The sequence below is a fragment of the Gouania willdenowi genome, unplaced genomic scaffold, assembly GCF_900634775.1.
Source record: "Gouania willdenowi unplaced genomic scaffold, fGouWil2.1 scaffold_200_arrow_ctg1, whole genome shotgun sequence".
NCBI classification, from domain to species: Eukaryota; Metazoa; Chordata; class Actinopteri; order Blenniiformes; family Gobiesocidae; genus Gouania; species Gouania willdenowi.
This window is the reverse complement of record NW_021144953.1, coordinates 36,420-58,754: the sequence shown is the minus strand read 5'-3', so window position 1 is coordinate 58,754 and position 22,335 is coordinate 36,420. Positions and strand designations below refer to the sequence as shown.

Here is a 22,335-nt window from a genome sequence, read left to right as displayed (position 1 = left end):
TATACTAATACTGTACTAGAATTATTATACTACAATCTAACCATTAAATTAGTACTTATTGTTATAATATACACTGTGATATACTTTTAACTTTATTTCACGTAGACTGGTTAACTTCACTTTTCTACTGTGTTTCGTTTGTTTAATAAAAAATTTAGAGTTTACAACAAAATAAAATAATAATGTGTTTCATTTTATGTCTATAAAACCATTGGTGATGAAAGGTATTTATTAGGCTGTAATCACTGAAATCTGCACATTAACAAGCTGAATATACTTACAGGTCATTTAAATATGAAATATATGGCTTTTAAGTGTATCTCTAATAAGTACATGAAATGTAAACTGAAAGCATAGTTTCTCATTTTTATTTTAAAAGAAGTATGCTCTAAGCATACTTAAATAGGGAAGTGTTTGTGTCAAATGTAATCATAATAATTATGATACGTACAGTGTAATTGTGTGTTGTTATTGTAAAGCTTTTTATCATACATACAGTATGACTGAGTCTATAGACATAGTTTAAACTGTGCTCACATGCTAACTGTTAGTAGCTAAACTACAACCTCCTGACATTCCACCAGGATTGATTTAGATGATAATCTACATCAGCTGATCGATGCAACAGTCAGAGGTAAAAATAGAAGCTGTTTATCAAAGGTCAACAATTTACTGTGTAAAAAAGACAATATGATCAATATGCACAAAATACTGAGACTGTAAAACCAAAAGCTTTCAGCAGTTTAGTTTGAACTCAGTTTAGTTTGAACTCAGTTTAGTTTGAACTCAGTTTAGTTTGAACTCAGTTTAGTTTGAACTCAGTTTAGTTTGAACTCAGTTTAGTTCAGGGACCAAATGTTTGATCTTAAGTAGGTCACAGATTTTAAGCAGAAAAATGAACAATTTCAACATTCATACAAGATACAGACAATATCAAAGCATTAAGTGACTATAAACTTAAATTCACTTACATTCCCCTGATATTATTGACAATTGTTAATTAATTTAGTTGATTAATTTGAGGAAATTTGCAAGATTTTTTCATTTGAGATTGAAAAGGTTCTGTCATCATGTGTTTCCATGTGTATGTGAGATACAGTATCGACACCTGAATTCTTTTTCATTGACACAATGTCATTTTTACTTGATGAATAAATGAGATGATTAATGCAGGCGTGTCAAACTCATTTTAATTCAGGGGCCAAACATAAAGTAGTACAGTAATTTAATCATTATTGCATATAAATAAATGATAACCTATGATAATATTAAAGTATCTTCACTTCAAATGTATTTGATTTTGTAGGCAATTTTTATGAAATTTGGGGACATTTTGTTAAATAATTTAAGGAAAATTGCAGGATTTTGGGTAAATTTAGAGTTCTTTTAACAATTTGAGATGAAAAATGACTTCCATCATGTGAAAATGTGAGTGCTGCTAATATTGTGGAGTTTGATTGAATTTGTGTAATAAAAAAGTATTTTTTTACTTTCTCCTGAGGGCCAAATGAAATGCTCTAAAGGGCAGGATTTGGCCCCCAAGCCTTGAGTTTGACACCAGTGTTGTACAGTGTTGATATGATTTGAACAATGAGGTACTTTGACTCTATGATGATAACATGTTGAATGTACATTAAAAAACATGTTAACGTTTAGAAACACGTAATAAAGAAGCCTTCAGATCATTTCCTGTAGTTGTGGGGTTCGTGGCCCTCCTCCTTCAGAACACACGTGCGAACCAGCGCCTCCGTCACGATGTAGGGGTCACAGTTAGCGGACGGACGCCGGTCCTCGAAGTAGCCCTTCTTGTCCTGGCCTACAGAGCGAGGGATGCGAATGCTGGCACCGCGGTTTGCGACCCCTGCTGTGAACTCCTTGATGTTGGAGGTCTCGTGGTGACCCGTTAGACGCCGGGCGTTGTCCAGCCCCCCTTTGGGGTCGTACGCCTGGATGTGATACTTGTGTCTCCTAGCGAGTCTTTCAATGGACTCTTCAATGACTCTGGACAGGAAGTAAACACATGAGTTAGTGATGCGTTTAAAGACCTTTCCATCACTGAGTCACATAACAATAATAATAATAATAATACTTTTTATTTCATAAGATTTTCAAAAACTCACTTACACTTTACAGTTGTTAAACAATTCCACACAAGTGAAAAAAAGAAACTAACTTTGGTAAATAGAGAAAAAACACAACAATCATGACAATGTTGATAAATCCTTACTTTAGACCCCCGTCCTCACGCATCCCCTTGGTGCTAAAGTTGGTGTGACACCCAGCTCCGTTCCAGTTCCCAGAGATGGGTTTAGGATCAAAGGAAACGACCACACCAAAGTCCTCGCTGACCCTGTGGAGGATGAAACGAGCGATCCACAGGTGGTCCCCCATGTTGATGCCCACACATGGTCCCACCTGGAACTCCCACTGAAACACAAAGGGTTTGGATATATTTTATTCATTATTTTACATGTAAAACCAAAAACAATACATATATAATGATAAAAAAAATGTCACAAAACAAGATTTCAATATAACATTTACATGTTAAAAAAGGAGTAGGAAGAAGTCTGACTCATTAATCCTCTTATGAGTAAAACAATTTCATATATGAGCTACTATATATATATATATATATATAGATTGCATATATGCACCTATACATACATACATACATTAAATACTACCCATATACAAGTTATAATTATAATATAAGCTACATATATGCTTATGAACACAATAATTTATGATGTAATTATAATTATAATCGTAAATGAAAAAATAAGTTTCTGTTGTAATCATGATTGAATTCTAACTGAGTTCAGATAATTAGGGCCCGAGCACAACGGTGTGTTGGACCCTATTGTAATGCACCTCATTTTTATTATTATGATTATTATTACTACAAAAAAGTTATCATATTTTTGAAAATGAAAATTTGAACGCATATTAGGACTATTGGGCATGTGAATGGCAAAATGACTCAATGCCCCCCTTGAAATATGTATTTCCTCCCAGCTGGCACTGATGACATCATCAGTGTAGAACACTGTGTTACCATGACTACCTGCCAACAGTGAGCTGTTTGACTCTGAGAGGACCTATGACATCATCAACAAGAAGTTCCAAAGTGTGGATGGGAAATTGAATGGGATATATATATATATACATATATACATATACACATATACACATATACATATACACATATACATATATACATATTGGTCGCTAGAACATTGACATTTGATCACCTGTTCCATGTTGTTACGGCTGGTGCCTCCTGGCCTCTAAGCCTGTCCTTCCTCTTCTCTCCTAACACACCTGACTCACATCAGTAATCAGGTAGGAGAAGGAGGAGGAGCTTATAAAGGGCTGAGAGGACCAGAAAGCGGGAGGCACAATAACTGACCAGTAGCAGACGTGTGGGGAGAGTTTTTCAGCTCCCACTGGACAGTTTTGTAAGTTTGTTATTTTAGTTTGGGCTGGAGATTTCTGGTAGTCCTGTTTTCGTGTTCTGGTAGTTTTAGTCTTTTGTATGTTTTTGTAGTTTAGAGGGTGGACGCTGGGACGACGGCCCTGTATAGGGTTGGCCCAGTGTCCTCCCTACTTTGGTTTAGTTTGGCCAGGGTCTCCAGTTCCTTTAGTTTGCTCTGTTGGTACTTTTAGAATTTTGTTAATAAATACTTTCGATAACCTTTGATTTCGCTGTGGTGTCTTGTTTATGTTGCAGCCCCTCAAGCCTTGACCTCAAATTCTAGAGGGGGTCGTAACACTTGTCCCATTTATCAAGTTTCCTGAAAATCCGTTCAAGTTATCTTGCTAAGAGACAGAATGACTCTAACGGCATATGTAAAGCATTTATTTATGAAATAATTCATTAAAGGTAATATTGCAGTCCAAACAAATCTGACGTTGCACACCCTTAAAACAAGCAGCAGCCATGTTGAAAGTCTCAGCACTGTCGCACACACACACACACCCATTCCTTGCTTTTATAGGTAGATAAGTCTTGCATCCAACTCTGCACTGTTAAAGTACTTCACACATTCATATTTTTATATTAATCATACATTTGGTTTATGTTATTATTTGGTTGTGTTATAAAACAATCTTGACAATAAAGTTGAATCTATATAGATGTAAATATTCCTCTTAGCATCCTGTTCATTTGGATGATGTGCTACGCTTATGGAAGTTATTCAGAGTTTGTACAGCTAAGTAGATGCTAATTATTTATAGCAGCTTTCATTTGTATGCTAAAATAATTTATAGTTTAACCCAACCGTCATTCATAGTCATAGCACCACTTATTAAAAATAAATCATAGACATTATATTTGCACAAAACATGCAGGAAAATTTGTGATATAATCCTTGATAATGGTCAGCTACGTCTCAACACTTTAATATTTCTGCCACATCCTGACATGTAACACACCTCTACGTGCACTACATCCTGACATGTAACACACCTCTACGTTCACTACATCCTAATATGTAACACACCTCTACGTTCACCACATGCTGACATGTAACACACCTCTACGTTCACCACATGCTGACATGTAACACAACTCTACGTTCACTACATCCTGACATGTAACACACCTCTACGTTCACCACATGCTGACATGTAACACACCTCTACGTTCACCACATGCTGACATGTAACACACCTCTACGTTCACTACATCCTAATGTGTAACACAACTCTACGTTCACTACATGCTGACATGTAACACACCTCTACGTTCACCACATGCTGACATGTGTAACACACCTCTACGTGCACTACATCCTGACATGTAACACACCTCTACGTGCACTACATCCTAATGTGTAACACACCTCTACGTGCACTACATCCTGACATGTAACACACCTCTACGTTCACTACATCCTGACATGTAACACACCTCTACGTTCACTACATCCTGACATGTAACACACCTCTACGTTCACTACATCCTGACATGTAACACACCTCTACGTGCACTACATCCTGACATGTAACACAACTCTACGTTCACCACATGCTGACATGTGTAACACCCCTCTACGTTCACTACATCCTAATGTGTAACACAACTCTACGTTCACCACATGCTGACATGTAACACACCTCTACGTTCACTACATGCTGACATGTAACACACCTCTACGTTCACTACATCCTGACATGTGTGTGGTTGTGAGGGTCTGTTCATCGCTGCTTGCAGCTTTAATTGACTTTGTAATTGTCATGGAAATTCAATAAAAATTACAATTTAAATAAACACAAACTTGGTGAGCTATGTTACAGTTCTATGTCTGACACAGATGTAGTTCATATTTATTAAAATATGTTGGTGTATTTTACAGCTGATTATAGACATGGATCAAACTGACCCGTTAGCATTAGAGATGCTAACAGGAAGCTAACACAAGAGGAAGGTTAAATTTAATAAGGATTATTTATTAAAGGAGAGTAATTGGGATTAATTGAAATTAAACTTTAGTAATTGAGAACAAAATTGTAATTTTAATTGTAACTGAAAAAAATGCCTGTTAATGTAATTGTAATTAGGTTGTAAGTGAACATGGATACTTGAAGAAGTAATTGTAATTAAAAATTGTAATTCGATTCAAATCTTGATTTGAAAAAAAACCCAGAAAACCTTAAATCAAAGATTGTAATGTAATGATGATCTTAACTCTTTTATATTTTAATACATAGAGATCATGTTTTGGACTATATATATATATATATATATATATATATATATATATATATATATATATATATGTTTTTTTTCCTACAAACTAAAATAATGTGCACAATTGATAAACCTGCAAACTTAACAAAAAAATACAATTTTTTTTTAGAACACATGAAGAAAAATGTAAGAAAAGTTTTTAAATCATTAGTAATTCAGAATGTAATTATAATTGACTTTCAGGGGAAAAATGATAATTGTAATTGGAAAAAATGCCGGTCAATGTGATCATAATTGAGTTGTAATTGAACATGAATAATTGAAGACGTAAATATAATTTAGCCTGACCTGGAGGAAGGTACAGTATGTAGAAGCTTTTCTTTTAAGATTTTTCTTGCTCTGAGTGCATGTTTTTAGTGATATTGTTCTATATGATATATGTTCTATGTTATATATATATATATATATATATATATATATGATATTGTTCTATATGATATATGTTCTATGTTATATATATATATATATATATATATATATATATATATATATATATATATATGATATTGTTCTGTGTGATATTGTTCTATATGATATATGTTCTATGTTTTATATATATATATATATATGTGATATTGTTCTATATGATTTATGTTCTATGTTATATATATATAGGATATTGTTCTGTGTGATAGTGTTCTATGTTATATATGTTCTATGTTATATATATATATGATATTGTTCCGTGTGGATCACCTGAGCAGGCATGACTTCAGCGTTGGTTCCACAGATCTGAACCCCAGCGTACAGACATGCTCTGTAATGAGCCTCTACGATGTCTCTCCCATACGCCTTATCAGCCCCCACGCCACAGTAGTACGGCCCTGCAGGGGACACAAACCACACTTTAACTCCTTCTATTATACATGCATTCTAAGTGAATAACCAGTACCCACCTTGTGGGCCGGGGAACCCATTGGTGGGCCATCCAAAGGGGTGTCCGTCCGTGCTGAGCAGGGTGTACTCCTGCTCCATCCCGAACCATGGCTCACTGCTGTCCACCATCCTCATGATCTGTTTACACATGAACCGCTGGTTGGTTTCTGGAAAAACACAGTTCACAATAGCACAATAAGCCAGGGTTGGGCTCAATTACATTTTTCAATTACAATTACGTCTCATTTATATATGATTTATACATAGAAGTGCAAACCATTAATGTTAAATTTGCTCTTTTTCTCACTTATGCTCAAACTGGTCCGTATTTGGCCCCTGAACCAAAATGTGTTTGACCCCTGATTGTTCATAGTTAGTGAGGCTGTTATCCTTAAACTTTATTCTTCTGATAAATTACAATTTAATTACAGTGACTGGCATTTTTCCAATTACAATGTACTGAAAATCAATTACAATTACTGATCCTTTAATAAATAATCCTTATTAAACGCAACATTCCTCTTGTGTTAGCTTTCTGTTAGCATCTCTAATGCTAACGGGTCAGTTTAACCCATGTCTATAATGAGCTATAAAGTACAGTCAATATATGATCTATACAATATCTATACATTTTTAGAAGCAAACTGTTTCAATTCCTCCAACAAAGTTTCTTTAAAATAAATAAAAATTAATCACAAAATCAAATAAATTTAGCTGATATGTAACTTATTAATTTATCATCTCTTCCTAATCAATGAATATATTGGTATTGATATTGTTTTTTCTGTCTATATTCTATATCTATTCTATATTATTTTAAATGTTTAAATGATCCTAGGGAAACATATTTGAATAATTATTAACTGTATATGTGTTTTACCCAGGTTTGTGTTTAATACATTGTTATTGGCAGTTTTTATAAAATATACATGACAATTACAATTACAACGATTCCAAGTGTAATTAATGATCAATTATAAATGACTCCACCGCTGTAATAATCACACATCTAAACATGTTCTTCATTCTAAAGCAGACCTGCTGGTTTGCGGTTGTACTTGAGGACCTCACATAGAACCAGCTTGTTGGGGTCTCTCCTGAAGGGGTCCCTGAACATGGCCACAGGGATCAGGAACATGTCACTGTTGGAACCCTCTGACTGGAAGGTGCTGGATCCATCAAAGTTCCACTCAGGAAGATCTGACAGGAAAAATAATCACTTTCACATCATAGGGCTGGGCAATATGGAACACATCTCAATATTTTTACTCATATGGAAATATTTTATATCAATCTTGATCATTTTCAATGAAGTCTGACTAAAGACAATTCAAACAGCTGATTAATATATATAATATATTAATATATATATATATATATATATATATGTGACACTTCTCAACCTGTTCAGGCTACAACCCTCCAAAATAAAGGTCCCAGAGAGCAGGGACCCTCCAAAATAAAGGTCCCAGAGAGCAGGGACCCTCCAAAATAAAGGTCCCATAGAGTGGGGACCCTCCAAAATAAAGGTCCCATAGAGCAGGGACCCTCCAAAATAAAGATCCCACAGAGCAGGGACCCTCCAAAATAAAGGTTCCATAGAGCGGGGACCCTTCAAAATAAAGGTCCCAGAGAGCAGGGACCCTCCAAAATAAAGGTCCCACTGTAGCTGAAGGTGTTGAACACAGACATGAACATTGAAGAACAGTCATGTGGAGACAGGACCATCTATAAGGGGGAATAAAGGAGAGATTTTTGGGGTCCATCCATAAAGTCAGTAAAATGATGGTCTATTGTTCTATGAATCTGTGATAACCACATTTATTTATTCATCTGAATAATATCCACTGTTATCCAGGAACATTTATTATTATTATTATAGTCATCTTAAAGATGGAAATCATGGTTTTAATCATTAATAAAATGGTTCAAAGTGAATAAAATGGTGGAAAAGGAGGTGAAATGAGATTTTAAAAACCACAAAAATTGGTTCAAAGTTGTAAATTAGGCAACAAAAAATCATGATTAAAATGTGATTAATTGTGCAGCCCTAGATTGTACCTGTTCTTTTTAACTTGTGCACATGGCAATAAACTCTATTCTATTCAGTTCTATTGTCTATGGCCCAGCCCTAGACATCAGTGATCAGATCCTACCGTCAACGGTCTTGGGTTCAGAATCCAACGTCCTGGTCTTACATCGGAGCTCCTCTCCAGAGCCGTCCACCCAGATGTACATGGCCTGGGCCCGCCCCCCCTGAGGGAGCTCCATGTACTGCTGCTTCACAGCTTTGTTCAGCTTAGAACTGGCAGAGGTTGCCATGGTTTCACCCCAAACTCCTACAGATGGAGAGAAACTATACATCAAGTAGAATAAAACAATATGGAGATACATTAAAGAAAACAGTCAACACGACACAACAGTCACTACATGTCATTTCAACACATTTTAAGGACGTTTCACACACTTTTTATATAATCAAACTCATGAACAATAAATGATTATCAGACACAGAGCTAAGCTACAATGGCCTCATGTAAAGGATTGTTTTGGTGAAATAACTTAAAGTTTGGGTCACATAAATAAAAATAGTAACATTTATACCATAAAATATAACATCACATTATATCTCACATTCCCACATGCACTTATAGACCAATGAAAATAGTCATTTTAAAAAAAAGTATATGTTCATATTTCCAGAGTGTGTGAGTCTAGAACCAATGCATCTATGTCACTAATCATTAGTGATGTGAACAGTCTATGTTCATAGCTCTAAGCTGATCACATGACAGGGAGCTGAGACATATGCTACATAGTTTACTGAAGACCCAAACATGTTCCAGACCCAAACACACACTGACTTAGTGACTATTTAGAGGAGCTGACATGTCCACCAGATAGGATGTATAGCAGATCTATGTCTATATTCTGAGAGAGTGGGTGGAGCTTATTACTATACCATATTTACCTTTATATGTGATGGAGTTACAGATATATTGGAAGAACAATAAGGACCCCCCCCCCACTATATTATCCATATCTATAAAGTATTGATCAGATCAAAGTTTGAACATTGATTAATCACTGAATAATTGAATGATAGCTTCCATCAGCTGATGTAGAATCAATAAATAGATCATAATAATCACTCACCGTATGTTATGTAAAGATAAATAATAACAGGTCAGATTCTCTGTGTAGTTGCTGCTGCTGCTGCTGCTGCTGACTATTGTTGTTCATTCCTGCTGCTGTGTGCGCGCGCACCTTAGCTTTATAGCTTCAGCTCGGGCTCTGATTGGTCGAGCGGACCACGTGACTCCCCTGTTGCTGTGCAGTGTGGCTCGTGGCAACAGGAAAACACGCTACTAACAGCTGATGACAACATGTTTTCATCACATATTAATATATTTATTCATATTTTATATCTAACGCATGTTGAAAAAGTAAAAACTGTTTTTTGTGAAACTCCGTCTTTGTGTGAAAAGTAATAAACAAGTAGTTGCGCCCCCTGCTGGGAGAAAGTTACACTTTATTATCTGTGGCTCACTGTTAATCTGGTTATTAAATATTATATATTAAACACACACTACTTTCTCTGCTTTTAACATTTAAACACCCACTCATTCATGCCTGTTTTTTATTTGTTGATGTTCTTTTTTTAATCATTTATATGTTTTTTATTTAGAGTCAATCACTATAACTATACTAGTTCAATTAGAACTCAGTTATGAATACAGTGACTGACATCTTTTCCCAATTACAATTGAATTTTTATTTTTTTTTTCAAATAAGTCAATTTCTGATCATGTTCTCAATTACTAAAGTTCAATTACAATGAATCCCAATAACATAACCTTTCTCTAGTGTTAGCTTTCTGTTAGCATCTCTAATGCTAACAGGTCAGTTTGACCCATGTCTATAATCTGCTGTAAAATACACTAATAAATATTATCTATCATTAATTAGTTTCTCATCTATTGGCATCTATGGATAAATTGTTGTTAATATCTAATAGTATATATTAAATACATAAATATTATTTATAGTGTATTATTTATGTCTGATACCCATAGATTTAAATGTAATTTTTTTAAATGATAAAATGATTCTTAAAACCACTAACATATAAACTTGATTTGAAACATATTTTAATCATTATTAACTACGTATATGTCAGACATAGAAATATAATATGGTTCCAGAGTTTTGTGTTTATTTAAATTGTAGTTGACAGTTTTTATGTAATTTCCATACCAATTCTAATTACAAAGTAAATTACTTGTACTCAATTACAATTCAATTATAATTACAACAGCAACAATTTTTTACAGTTAAAATTAAAATTCTAATTATAAACAAGGCTTTAAAACAACTTTTTAGATCACCAGCATGATTTTATGATCATCACTTATTATTATTATTATTGTTAATATTATTGTTATTGTTATTGTTGTTGTTGTTGTTGTTGTTGTTGTTGTTGTTGTTGTTGTTGTTATTTTTATTTTAGTTCTTTGATAAAAAACCTCATGAAATAAAAGACCTTGAATTTTTTTTTTTTTTTACAGTTTTTATGGATATCTTCCACACTAAAATTAATAGTCGTACACTATTAGTAAAACCTTACACTGAAGAAGTAAAACATCAGCCCATATTTGTACAACTATAAACACATTGTTAACCTCACACTTGTTGCTAAACTCTACACAGTGATTTATAAAACATTAAACACACTTAACATACATTACACACATAAATCTATCATGAAGTCACTTCCTTAAATACCAAAGCACTGACTGTCACATGACCACACCGTCCAACCAATTGGTTCAACACAGTCATCAGGTGTGAAAACACTGGTTTGTTTAATTGTAGACACACTAATCAGGTGTGTAAGCCCTATAAAAAGCAGCAGGTGAGTTCATCGTCTTCAAACACAATGGAAAGAGTCAGAGAAAGAGTAAGACCAGGAGGAGGACGAGGAGAAAGAGGAGGACCAGGAGGAGAAAGAGGAATCAACAGAGGAAGAGAAGGAGGCCATGCTGGAGGTAGAGGAAGAGGAAGACAAGAAGGTTCTCAAAGAGGACCTAATCTGACCAATGAGATCAACACTGGTTGACCACGTTATCAACCACTGCCTGACGCTGAGGGAGGCTGGACTGTGAGTACAGTCACATCTAAGCTGATATACAGTAACAAGTGTGATAAGAACATTTCTACTTGAAAATAGGTTTTATAAAAATATCATCATATCAAAAACATCTGCATGTTTCAGTAACTGCTTACAGTACTGTAATATATGCACTATCAGCACTTCTGTTACTGTTTCCTGTGAAATGACTTGTATTGTAAACTGTTCTTTTTTTTCTACATAGGATTGAGGGTCAGGAACGACAAGGGGGAGGGGCCTCCCATGTTCACAGAACAGCAAGAGAGGGAGATAGTAAACATGGTTTTAGCCAACAATGTAATAACACTCAATCAGCTCCAAGCTAACATTATCAATAACCATATTCAACAATGTCCATCAGGTCTGGACATCAACACTGACACGCATCATAAAAAAGAACCATATTCACATGAAGATCATTTATCCAGTGTCTTTGGAGAACAATTCTGAAAGGATGAAACAACTGTAACATGATTATGTAGAGATATGTATTCACTGTAGCAGTGTGATCATGATCATAATCTTATACTGTAATATCTATACTAGATCTACACTGAACTACACACTTTTGTCTTATATCTTCCACCATACTCTCCATTCCTCAACCCTAGAGAAGAGTTTTTCTCGTCATGGAGGTGAAGGTATATGACCTCTGTTTCCAGGCTGAGGTACCCCTCATCCAATCCATGGAGGAGGCCTGGGACCAGATGGAGGTAGCAGCAATGCAAGGGTGGATTCATCATTCATCATGTCTTGTTAATGACGACATTGTCTGTGATGTAGATGAAATTCTCTGACCAGATCCAGTTACAGTAGACAAAGAGACCATGTCTAGTTTGTTTTGGTCACATTTTGTCTCAGTATATGAATCTCCATGTCAACATTATGGGCGTGTTGATAAATAAATGAGTTTCTTCAGTCTGCAACATTGGTCTTGTGCAGTGTTTGGTGAATTTACATAATATTAGTACTTTGTTGATAGTAGCCTACTGTAATCATAGGGAAGTACAAGTGTTAATAGTGTTTTAGGTTTATCACAGCAGACTGTAACTCATGTAAACAGAGTACAGTAAAGTGAAACGTGTGTTTCATATGGTATAGTTTTTACAAGTGTTTATTTATGCAAAGGATCTGTAGTGTTTTGCTAATTGTGTTTTGAAAACACAGGCCCTGTTTTAAAAAAAAAACGTGCTTAAAATATTTAAAAAAACTGTAATTTAGCTCCTGTGTGTGTGTGTGTGTGTGTGTGTGTGTGTGTGTGTGTGTTGCTCTGTCCAGGGTGTACCCCTGCCTTATGTTCAATGAGAGCTGGAGATACGAAATTTATTATTATAGTCATCTTAAAGATGGAAATCCTGGTTTTAATCACTAATAAAATGGTTCAAAGTGACCAAAAATGGTGGAAAAGTTGGTGAAATGAGATTTTAAAAACCACAGAAATTGGTTAAAAGTTATAGATTAGAGTGGCTTAAAAAGTGGTAAAAAGGTTGAAAGTGTCAATATTAGAAGAATTAGTTTAAACTGGAAAATAATGGGCGTGACAAATGGTGAATGTTGTAAAATTAGCAAACAAAAATAAATCATGAAAAGAGGTTAAAAGTGACAATAATAGGTCAACATATGTGACATTAGGTGTAAAAGTGGTGGAAAATGTTGAAGTGTTGAAAGTGGAAAAAAATGTACAGAAAAGTCATTAAAATATGATGTATAAGTGTCACAAATGTAGCAAAAATACATTAAAAGGAGCAAAAATATGGCAAGAAAAAGTGATGAAAATAGGTTAAAATATGGTGAGTTTGGTAAAGTTGTAGAAAAATGGTAAAAATGGGCTGAAATTGTTCAATAAATATTAATTTGTTGAAGGCATCCACGGTTGAGAACCCCTGAGTTACTGGTGTGGTTAGAATAAAAACTACTATTATTATAAGTGTGACATTAGAATGAGGCTGGCTCCAAATCTAAAGTTGATTTTGATTATATTTCCAAAAGAATTGTGAATTTAATTTAATTGTAAACACTACTGTACACAAGGTGGCGCCATATACCCATGATTTGATAGTAATGTACCTAGATCATGATCATGCAAACAAAAAAAATACATATATAATTTAAATAAGAGCCCTCTCTGCCAGATATCCATAGTTTTGTAGATCAATGATCCTGATCATGCTACTATGATCATTCATACATTAAAGGCTTGAAGACATTTCATTTCTATCATCATTAATAATCACAATAGGTCAAAATATAGAAGCACCGCCCACAATGAAATACACAATCTGGTTCTGAATGAAACTTCGTGGAATAATTAATGAAACAAACCGACATAAAAGTTTCATAAAGATCGGTCAATTGTATACCAAAATATGAATTGTTCAAATTTAGCAAATTGTGAGAGCGTGATTTTTATTTAGATACTGATCAATAATCTGAATTCCCTCCAAAAGTTGGATTAAATCTTCAATGGTGTAAATGCTTATTTTAGTTCAAACTTCACTAACGAACAAACAAACAAACGAACGAGCAAACGATGTACCAGCGTTGGGGTCAATTACATTTTTCAGCAACAATTACATTTTCAATTACTCATGTTCAATTACAACTCAATTACAATTACAGCTACCAGCATTTTTTCCATTTACAATACATTACAATTATTTTTTTATCCTCAGTTATAAATACGTTCTCAATTACTGAAGTTCAATTACAATTAATCACAATTACTGATCCTGAAATAAATACAGATGAAAAATTGCCTTCAGGCTAAATCTGGTCAATTTTCTTTATTGATATTATTGTACACATCATGTAAAGCACAGTGAGTGGCCTTGTGAATGAAATGCACTATACAAATACATTTGCCTTACACGGTCTGTGTTAAAAAACCTAAAAAATAAAATAAACCCAATAAAAGTCAACCTTCCTCTTGTGTTAGCTTTTTGTTAGCATCTCTAATGCTAACAGGCGAGAAATGAGCTGTAAAATATACTAAAAACAAACATCTATCATCTAATTTATTTCTTATCTATTGATTACCTTGTTAGGCTTCCAATGTGTGTCTATATATATATACTGTATATATATGAATATATATCAATGAAAATATAGGTTTTCATATTTTTGGTGTGGGCATCTGAGCCTTTTTTGTGTCAGTATAACACCTATTAACCATTAATTAGTTGCTTATTAGCATAAAAATTAATAACATATTGACTCTTAATGAGTCATTATTAAGTATGTATTCATGATTTATTCTGCATGGCCTTATTATACAACCAGGAAGTCATTAGCTAAAAGTGTTTCCTCAATAACCTCAGAATTATTACTATTAGTAGTAAATAAGGAAGTTGTTGGATATGAATTACGAGCTCAACATGCTTGGGTTAACGTTAACCCTTATTCTAACCCTAACCCTAACCTAAATCCTAATCCTAATCCTAATCCGAACCCTAACCTTAATCTTAATCCCAACCCTAACCCTAATCCTAACCCTAATCCTAATCCTAATCCTAATCCTAATCCTAATCCTAATCCTAATCCCAACCCTAACCCTAACCCTAATCCTAACCCTAATCGTAATCCTAAACCTAAACCTAACCCTAATCCTAACCCTAATCCTAACCCTAATCCTAACCCTAATCCTAACCATAACCATAATCCTAATCCTAATAGTAATCCTAAACCTAATCCTAATCCTAACCCTAATCCTAATTCTAACCCTAACCCTAATCCTAATCCTAATCCTAAACCTAATCCTAATCCTAATCCTAATCCTAAACCTAATCCTAATCCTAATCCTAACTCTAATCCTAAACCTAATCCTAATCCTAATCCTAATCCTAATCCTAATCCTATTAGTAATCCTAATCCTAATCCTAACCCTAATCCTAATCCTAATCCTAACCCTAACCCTAACCCTAATCCTAATCCTAATCCTAATCCTAATCCTGTTTGTACTGAGACTGTCATTAAGTGTATAATAAAGCATTAATAAATACTTAATGACGTCTATTTTAGAGACAATATGTTATTAATGCTAATAATCAACTAATGAATGGTTTATCGGTGTTTCCTAAACTAAAGTGTTACCAAAACTTGATGTGAAACATATTTGAATAATTATTAACTACATATGTGTAGAACCGTACATTGAACTGTAACATGGTTTCAACAGTTTTGCGTTAAATTACAATTGACAATTTTTCATACAATTTTCATGGCAAATACAGTTTTTTTTTAAAATTTACAAATACAATCATAATTGTAATTAATAATCAATTATACGATTACAATTATAAATGACTCCAACCCTGGTGTGTACACCTGAACTACTGAACTTTATTCTGTCCAAAAGGTGATTAATCTACCAGAGAAACACTGTAATACACACATTTACAGTATTTAGCTGTAGTCACTGTTATTGTGACTCATGCACTTTGTCAGAATCAGTGTTTCCTGATCACAGTTGTGCTACCGAAGAGGATTAGGGACAATTCTGATGGAGGAAATCATTTTGGGCAAATCAAGAATAAAGTTGAAATGTGGAGAATAAAGTCAAAATGCCAAGATTGAAGTAAAAATATCAAGATTAAAGTTGAAATGTCAAATATATGAGAATAAAGTCGAAATGTCGCAATTAAATTTGAAAGGTTGAAATTAAAGTCAAAATGTTGAGATTAAAATTGAAAATGTCAAGATTATAGTCAAAAAGCCAGAATGTCAAGATTAAGGTCAAAATGTCAAGATCAAAGTTGAAATGTTGAGATTTTAGTCAAAATTTCTAAAATGAACTAAAAATAAAATATGGTGATGAAAGTGGAAGGTTTGTTAATAAAGTCAAATCTACAGAAGCTGACGAGGACCAATTCACCATATATGACAACAAACAGCAGATCACGTATAGACGAATATTAAACTATATGTTAATAACAGAGATAATTTATCTTTATCTTATAAACACAGTGTTTTAATCTCTCTGAGGACTTTGAAGAGATATTAATAAAAGAAGTAAAAAGCAGTGTTTTTATGAAAAGGTGAAGCGTTCAGTCCGTCTGTGGGTGGAGCTACGGAAACACATTAGGACCAGTTTGGATGGACACTGGTGGAGGATGTAGTGATTTGACCCTAATCAGCTTCTGTAGATTTGATTTGTTATTCAATCAAAAAATAATGTTGCACACTGTACACAATAAACCAAGCGTGCATGAGTTTTAAGACACAAGCACATAAACTCAGCGTGGGTCGACTGAGCGACACATGGCATCATGGACCCCTGTGCTGCCCCAAAAGTGCCTGTGTTACCTTATTCAATTTAATCCACAAATAAACCAACTAAAATATTACAGTGCCCTTGTACAGAAACATCTAACAAGAATGAGAAATTAAAATGTCAAAAATATCAAACAAAATAATATGTGAGACACAAATAAAAATTGAAAAATACAACTGGGGGGGTGCCTGATAATAATATGGCCCTAACACATCCATCACCATATATATATATCCAACGTTAGGGATGGCCGATATTATAGGAAGTGCCTGATGACCATATGGCCCTCACAATAAACTTGGCGACTTGCTTGTTTCCAAAGAACCCAACAATCAAGTTCATGTTTAACTCATTCATTCAGTAAAAAAGTAAAGTTAGTTTTACTTTCTGTAGTATTAGATTCAACCACATGGTGGCAGCGTTATTCCACCCAATAACAGCAATAACACGTTTTCTTACACAGTATTTAGATTATCAGAGGAAAACATCAGTGTTTTGGTTCTAAAAGAAGATTTCATAAATAGATGTTTTGTAATATTTTGTGTATATTGTGTAAATCGTTGAACCTTATTTTATACAATTAGTACAAGAAGAAGTCATGGAATTATCTGTGAAAAGCAGAAGCCATATATGGGGCGCTGATTGTAAAGTTGTGCATGCTAAAATAAACAACATGTAGCAACATTTAGCAACAAACCACGTTTAAAAAAATTATAATATTAAATATTATATTAAATATTTAAATGTAACTCTTAGATCTAACATTTAGATTAAATATTTACCATTTCAATTTAATACTCAACATTTGGATTTAACAAATAGATGAATTATCATTTAGATTTAATATTTAACATTTAGATTTAACGTTTAACATTTAGATTGAACATTTAACATTTGGATTTAACATTTAGATTTATTATTAGACATTTAGATTTATTATTTAACATTTAGATTTAGATTTAACATTTAGATTTAGGTTTAACATTTAGATTTAGATTTAACATTTAGATATATAATTTAACATTTAGATTGAATATTTAACTTTTATATTTAATATTTAACATTTAGATTTAGATTTGGATTTAACATTTAGATTTGATATTTAACTTTAAGATTTAACATTGTACATATTACAAATTTCACAAATATGTAACACATAGGTTTTTTTAATTTGGTTTGTTGCTAAATGTTGCAACGTTACAATCGGCGCCTCATAGACATTATTTTGAGTACTGAAATGCTCACCACATTGTTAGTCATTATTAAAGATATTGCTCATTAGAAATATGGTTTAGATCTTCTTTTGTTGGTTTAGAATGCTAAATATCTTTTAGAGAGGACAAATACAATAAATTATGGTCATTTCATCCCTCAAACAGAAATCTGTTCTAACGTGTTCCATAAAAGCCTTGGCAGCTCTTTTTAAATATGCCTCCATGAAAAGACTTGCTTTGCACAATAGGAACCTGTGTCCATTAGTACGCACAACAATGTTTAACATATCAGAAAATGAATCTACACAGACATTAGCATCAAAAGTTTCTGTTCAGAGGCCAGATGAGAATGTTTCCTAAATGGATCCTTTGTTAGAGACGATGAAAAGCTGTGTGTGTGTGTGTGTGTGTGTGTGTGAGTGTGTGTGTGCGTGTGTGTGTTTGTGTGGGGCTGTGTTTGTGTGTGTGTGTGTGTGTGTGTGTGTGTGTGTGAGTGTGTGTGCGTGTGATTATTGTAACAAAACAGATCTGATCTCTCGCTCTAATTAACGATGGAGGACCGTGTGGAGTAAATTTTAAAAGTCCCGTACAGTACGTGGGCCGTTTTTATTTATTTCATGTTTCACACAACACACTGTCTCAGTGGTTCCCAAACAGGGGTACCTGCACCCCTAGGGCAGGTGTGTTCACAGACCAAATATGGACCAGTTTGACCTAAAGTGGGCCACAAATTTTTTGTGGAAAAAGAGCAAATTCAACATTAATTTTCCATTCTTTGCACTTCCACCTATGAATGATAATTAAATGATAAAGTATGTGAGTATACCAGTCCCTGCAGGATCTTCGCTTTAATATACCTGATTTTCAGAATTTGGCGGAATTTTGTGGAATAATTTGACCAAAATTTAAGAGAATTTTGAAAAATGTAAAGTTCTTTAAGTCGTCATGTGACATAATAACTCTGCATATATTGTGGATTTTAATTGAATTGTATATGGAGGGACTGAGATATCTACAAAATGTTTCATGTTTTTCTATCATTTTTATTTTCTCAAGTGGGCCAAATTTGATGCTATATTTTTTATTTTATTTTATTTATTCAGTTCATTTCCGACATGGTTGCATTCACAGAAATTCATATAAAGAGCCAGATTTGGCCCCCGGGCCTTAAGTTTGACGTTTGCTCTAGGGATACAGGAGCACATTGCAGGGGGTACTCAGAAAGATTTAACAAATAATTTAAAATTAATCTGTGAAATGTTCCTCGTTGCTTTTTAGGCTTTTTTTTTAAACAAATTCACCACAAACTAATATTGCTCAGTAAAATACTATTTTCTTGTAATTTGTTGAAACATGTAATTTTATTTACATAGCGCAAATTACAACAAAGTCTCAAAGTGCTTAACAATAAATAAGTAAAAATAAAAAAATAAAAAAAATAAAAAAAATATATATATAAATGTGGCATATTTCAAGGAGACGTCCTGTCCCCACTGCTGTTCTGCATAGGTCTGAACCCCCTCAGCCAAATAATCAACAAGACTGGCTATGGATACCGACTCAGGAACGGGGCCACCATCAGTCACCTCCTCTACATGGATGACATCAAGCTGTACGCTAAGAATGAGTGAGACATCGACTCACTGATCTATACCACCAAGATCTACAGCGCAGACATTGGGATGTCATTCGGACTAGAGAATTGTGGTTGGATGGTGACTAAGAGATGGAAGGTAGTCCACACAGAAGGGGTCTCACTCCCAGAAGGAACAATAGCAGACATTAAGGACAGTTACAAGTACTTCGGAATCCCACAAGCAAATGGCAACGAGTACGGCATGTCCTAAGAAGCCAGCTCAATGGCAAGAACAAGACCCGGGCTATAAACAGCTATGCCCTGCCAGTAATCAGATACCCTGCAGGAATAATAAGCTGGCCAAAGGATGAGATACAGACCACAGATGTTAAAACACCAAAGCTCCTAACCATGCACGGAGGGTTCCACCCCAAATCCAGCACTCTGAGACTGTGCGCTAGCCATAAGGAAGGAGGCCGAGGACTAGTGAGTGTGAGAGACACTATCCAGGATGAAACATCTAAGATCCATAAGTACATCAAGGACAAGGCTCCAACAGATGACGTGCTCAGTGAATGTCTCAGACAATGGGGAACAGAAGATGAGGTGCTGGAGGTTCCATCATGGGAGGACAAGCCCCTACATGGGATGTACCACCCAAACATAACTGAAGTGGTGGATATCAGGAAATGGTACCAATGTCTAGACAGAGCTGGACTAAAGGACAGCACAGAGACACTCATCATGGCTGCACAGGAGCAGGCCTTGAGCACCAGAGCAATAGAGGCCCAGATCTACCACACCAGACTAGACCCCAGGTGTAGACTGTGCAAAGAGGCCAATGAGACAATCCAGCACATAACTGCAGGGTGTAAGATGGTGGCAGGGAAAGCTTACAGGGAGCTCCATAACCAAGTGGCTGGTATAGTGTACAGGAACATCTGTGCAGAGTATGGGCTGGAAACCCCAAGGTCAAAGTGGGAAACACCTCCAAAGGTGGTAGAGAATGACCGAGCCAAGATCCTGTGGGACTTCCAGATACAGACGGACAGAATGGTAATGGAGAACCAACCAGACATTGTGGTGGTGGACAAAGAGCAGAGGAAAGCCGTTGTGGTTGTCATAGCAACACCGAGTGACTGCAACATTAGGAAAAAGGAACATGAGAAACTAGAGAAATACCAGGGGCTCAGAGAAGAGTTGGAGAAGGTCTGGAGGGTGAAGGCATCAGTGGTGCCCGTGGTCATTGGGGCACTCGGGGCAGTGACCCCCAAACTGGAGGAGTGGCTCCAGCAGATCCCAGGAAATACATCAGACATCTCAGTCCAGAAAAGTGCAGTTCTAGGAACAGCAAAGATACTGAAGAACCCTCAAGATCCCAGAAAGAAAGAATCCAACAAGATCCACATGAACAAGCATTTAGTGACAGTGGGGAAAAAACTCCCTCTAATTTATAAGAAGAAATGTCCATTAGAACCAGGTTCAGAGGTGGAGAACATCTGGCTCCACTGGTTGTTGTTAGTGAACAGAAGGACAAACAGAATAGAATAGAAGGATAGACCATCAGAATGTTCTAGACTAGTTGAGCTGTGAACCATTGATCAAGAACCACCAGCTCCAGCATCAAAACACCAGAAACAGAAAAGAGAACCCTCAGAGGGAGAGGAGAAGACACAGACTGCAGAACAACATGATACACTATGATACACTCATTCCTAGTGGTTATGTTAATATTAATATTAAATGTATTACAGTATCCTCCATGATCTGAGATGTGACCACTACAGACCAGGTTTCATCTTCTACTGGTCACATGTAATAATCTATGTGTGGACATCAGTGTAAATGAAGCAGTGTGAGCAGTTTGATGGTTATACAACCAGGGACAGAAGTGGGGGGTTGGTCTACAACCTGGTACAACTGTGTCTGACTGGACATCATCTCATTACAGCCATTAGAGCTATGTGTGTAGATCATGTTTTAATATAATGTTGGTGTTCTATTATATCATCTTTGTTCTTAATTCCTATTTTTAGGTTTAGAGCTTTGTTCCTAGTGGTTATGTAAACCCTATTATACGGTATACGCTTTAGTAAATAAGTAGGTTTTAAGTTTAGCCTTAAAGGTAAACTCTGCAAGTCTTGTAAAAGTGACTTTTTGTCATATTTGCTAAAGCTGTCACTATGTAAGAACAGCTTTACACCAAACTAGTAAATTGTGTGAAATACAGTCTCATTGAGTTAGATATTCCTGATTTTAGAGATATTACGGAGGTGGAAGAAGGCTGTCCTTGTGATTTGTTTGTTTGACACTACTTGCTTTGATAATTTCTATATGTAGGTGATCACATAGTTGACCTGTGATGACTTTTTTAATAATTTTGTAAACAAAAGGGAGATTAGATATTGGTCTATGAATGGACAAGTCACTTAGATCAAGGGTTGGTTTATAAGGAGAGGTTTGATTACAGCG

The 22,335-nt window shown here is 35.0% G+C and overlaps 1 protein-coding gene across 2 annotated transcripts; it reads right to left on the bottom strand.

Moving 5' to 3' along the window:
* Positions 1-1,449: 1,449 nt before the first annotated feature.
* On the bottom strand, positions 1,450-9,863 carry LOC114458880 (glutamine synthetase-like). Of its 2 annotated transcripts, XM_028441261.1 has the most exons (7): positions 9,791-9,863; positions 8,791-8,973; positions 7,673-7,834; positions 6,655-6,801; positions 6,455-6,582; positions 2,228-2,427; positions 1,683-2,001 (listed from the first exon to the last, which is right to left on the bottom strand). In XM_028441261.1, exons 2-7 carry the CDS (start codon positions 8,954-8,956, stop codon positions 1,683-1,685), a joined length of 1,122 nt encoding a protein of 373 aa, XP_028297062.1. In that variant the 5' UTR covers positions 8,957-8,973; positions 9,791-9,863. The 2 variants fall into 2 exon arrangements, with proteins under 2 accessions (XP_028297063.1, XP_028297062.1); XM_028441262.1 differs by lacking the exon at positions 9,791-9,863 and having other exon boundaries at positions 1,450-2,001; positions 8,791-8,956.
* Between the last annotated feature and the right edge of the window lie 12,472 nt (positions 9,864-22,335).

What these genes read in the sequence shown, in the direction of transcription:
- LOC114458880 (XM_028441261.1), bottom strand. Translation starts at nt 8,956, where the DNA reads ATGGCAACCTCTGCCAGTTCTAAGCTGAACAAAGCTGTGAAGCAGCAG. An exon ending in GTACAACCGCAAACCAGCAG is followed by an intron (nt 6,802 to 7,672) that starts GTCTGCTTTAGA and finishes GTGTTTTTCCAG; the next exon opens with AAACCAACCAGCGGTTCATG. An exon ending in TGGGTTCCCCGGCCCACAAG is followed by an intron (nt 6,583 to 6,654) that starts GTGGGTACTGGT and finishes TGTCCCCTGCAG; the next exon opens with GGCCGTACTACTGTGGCGTG.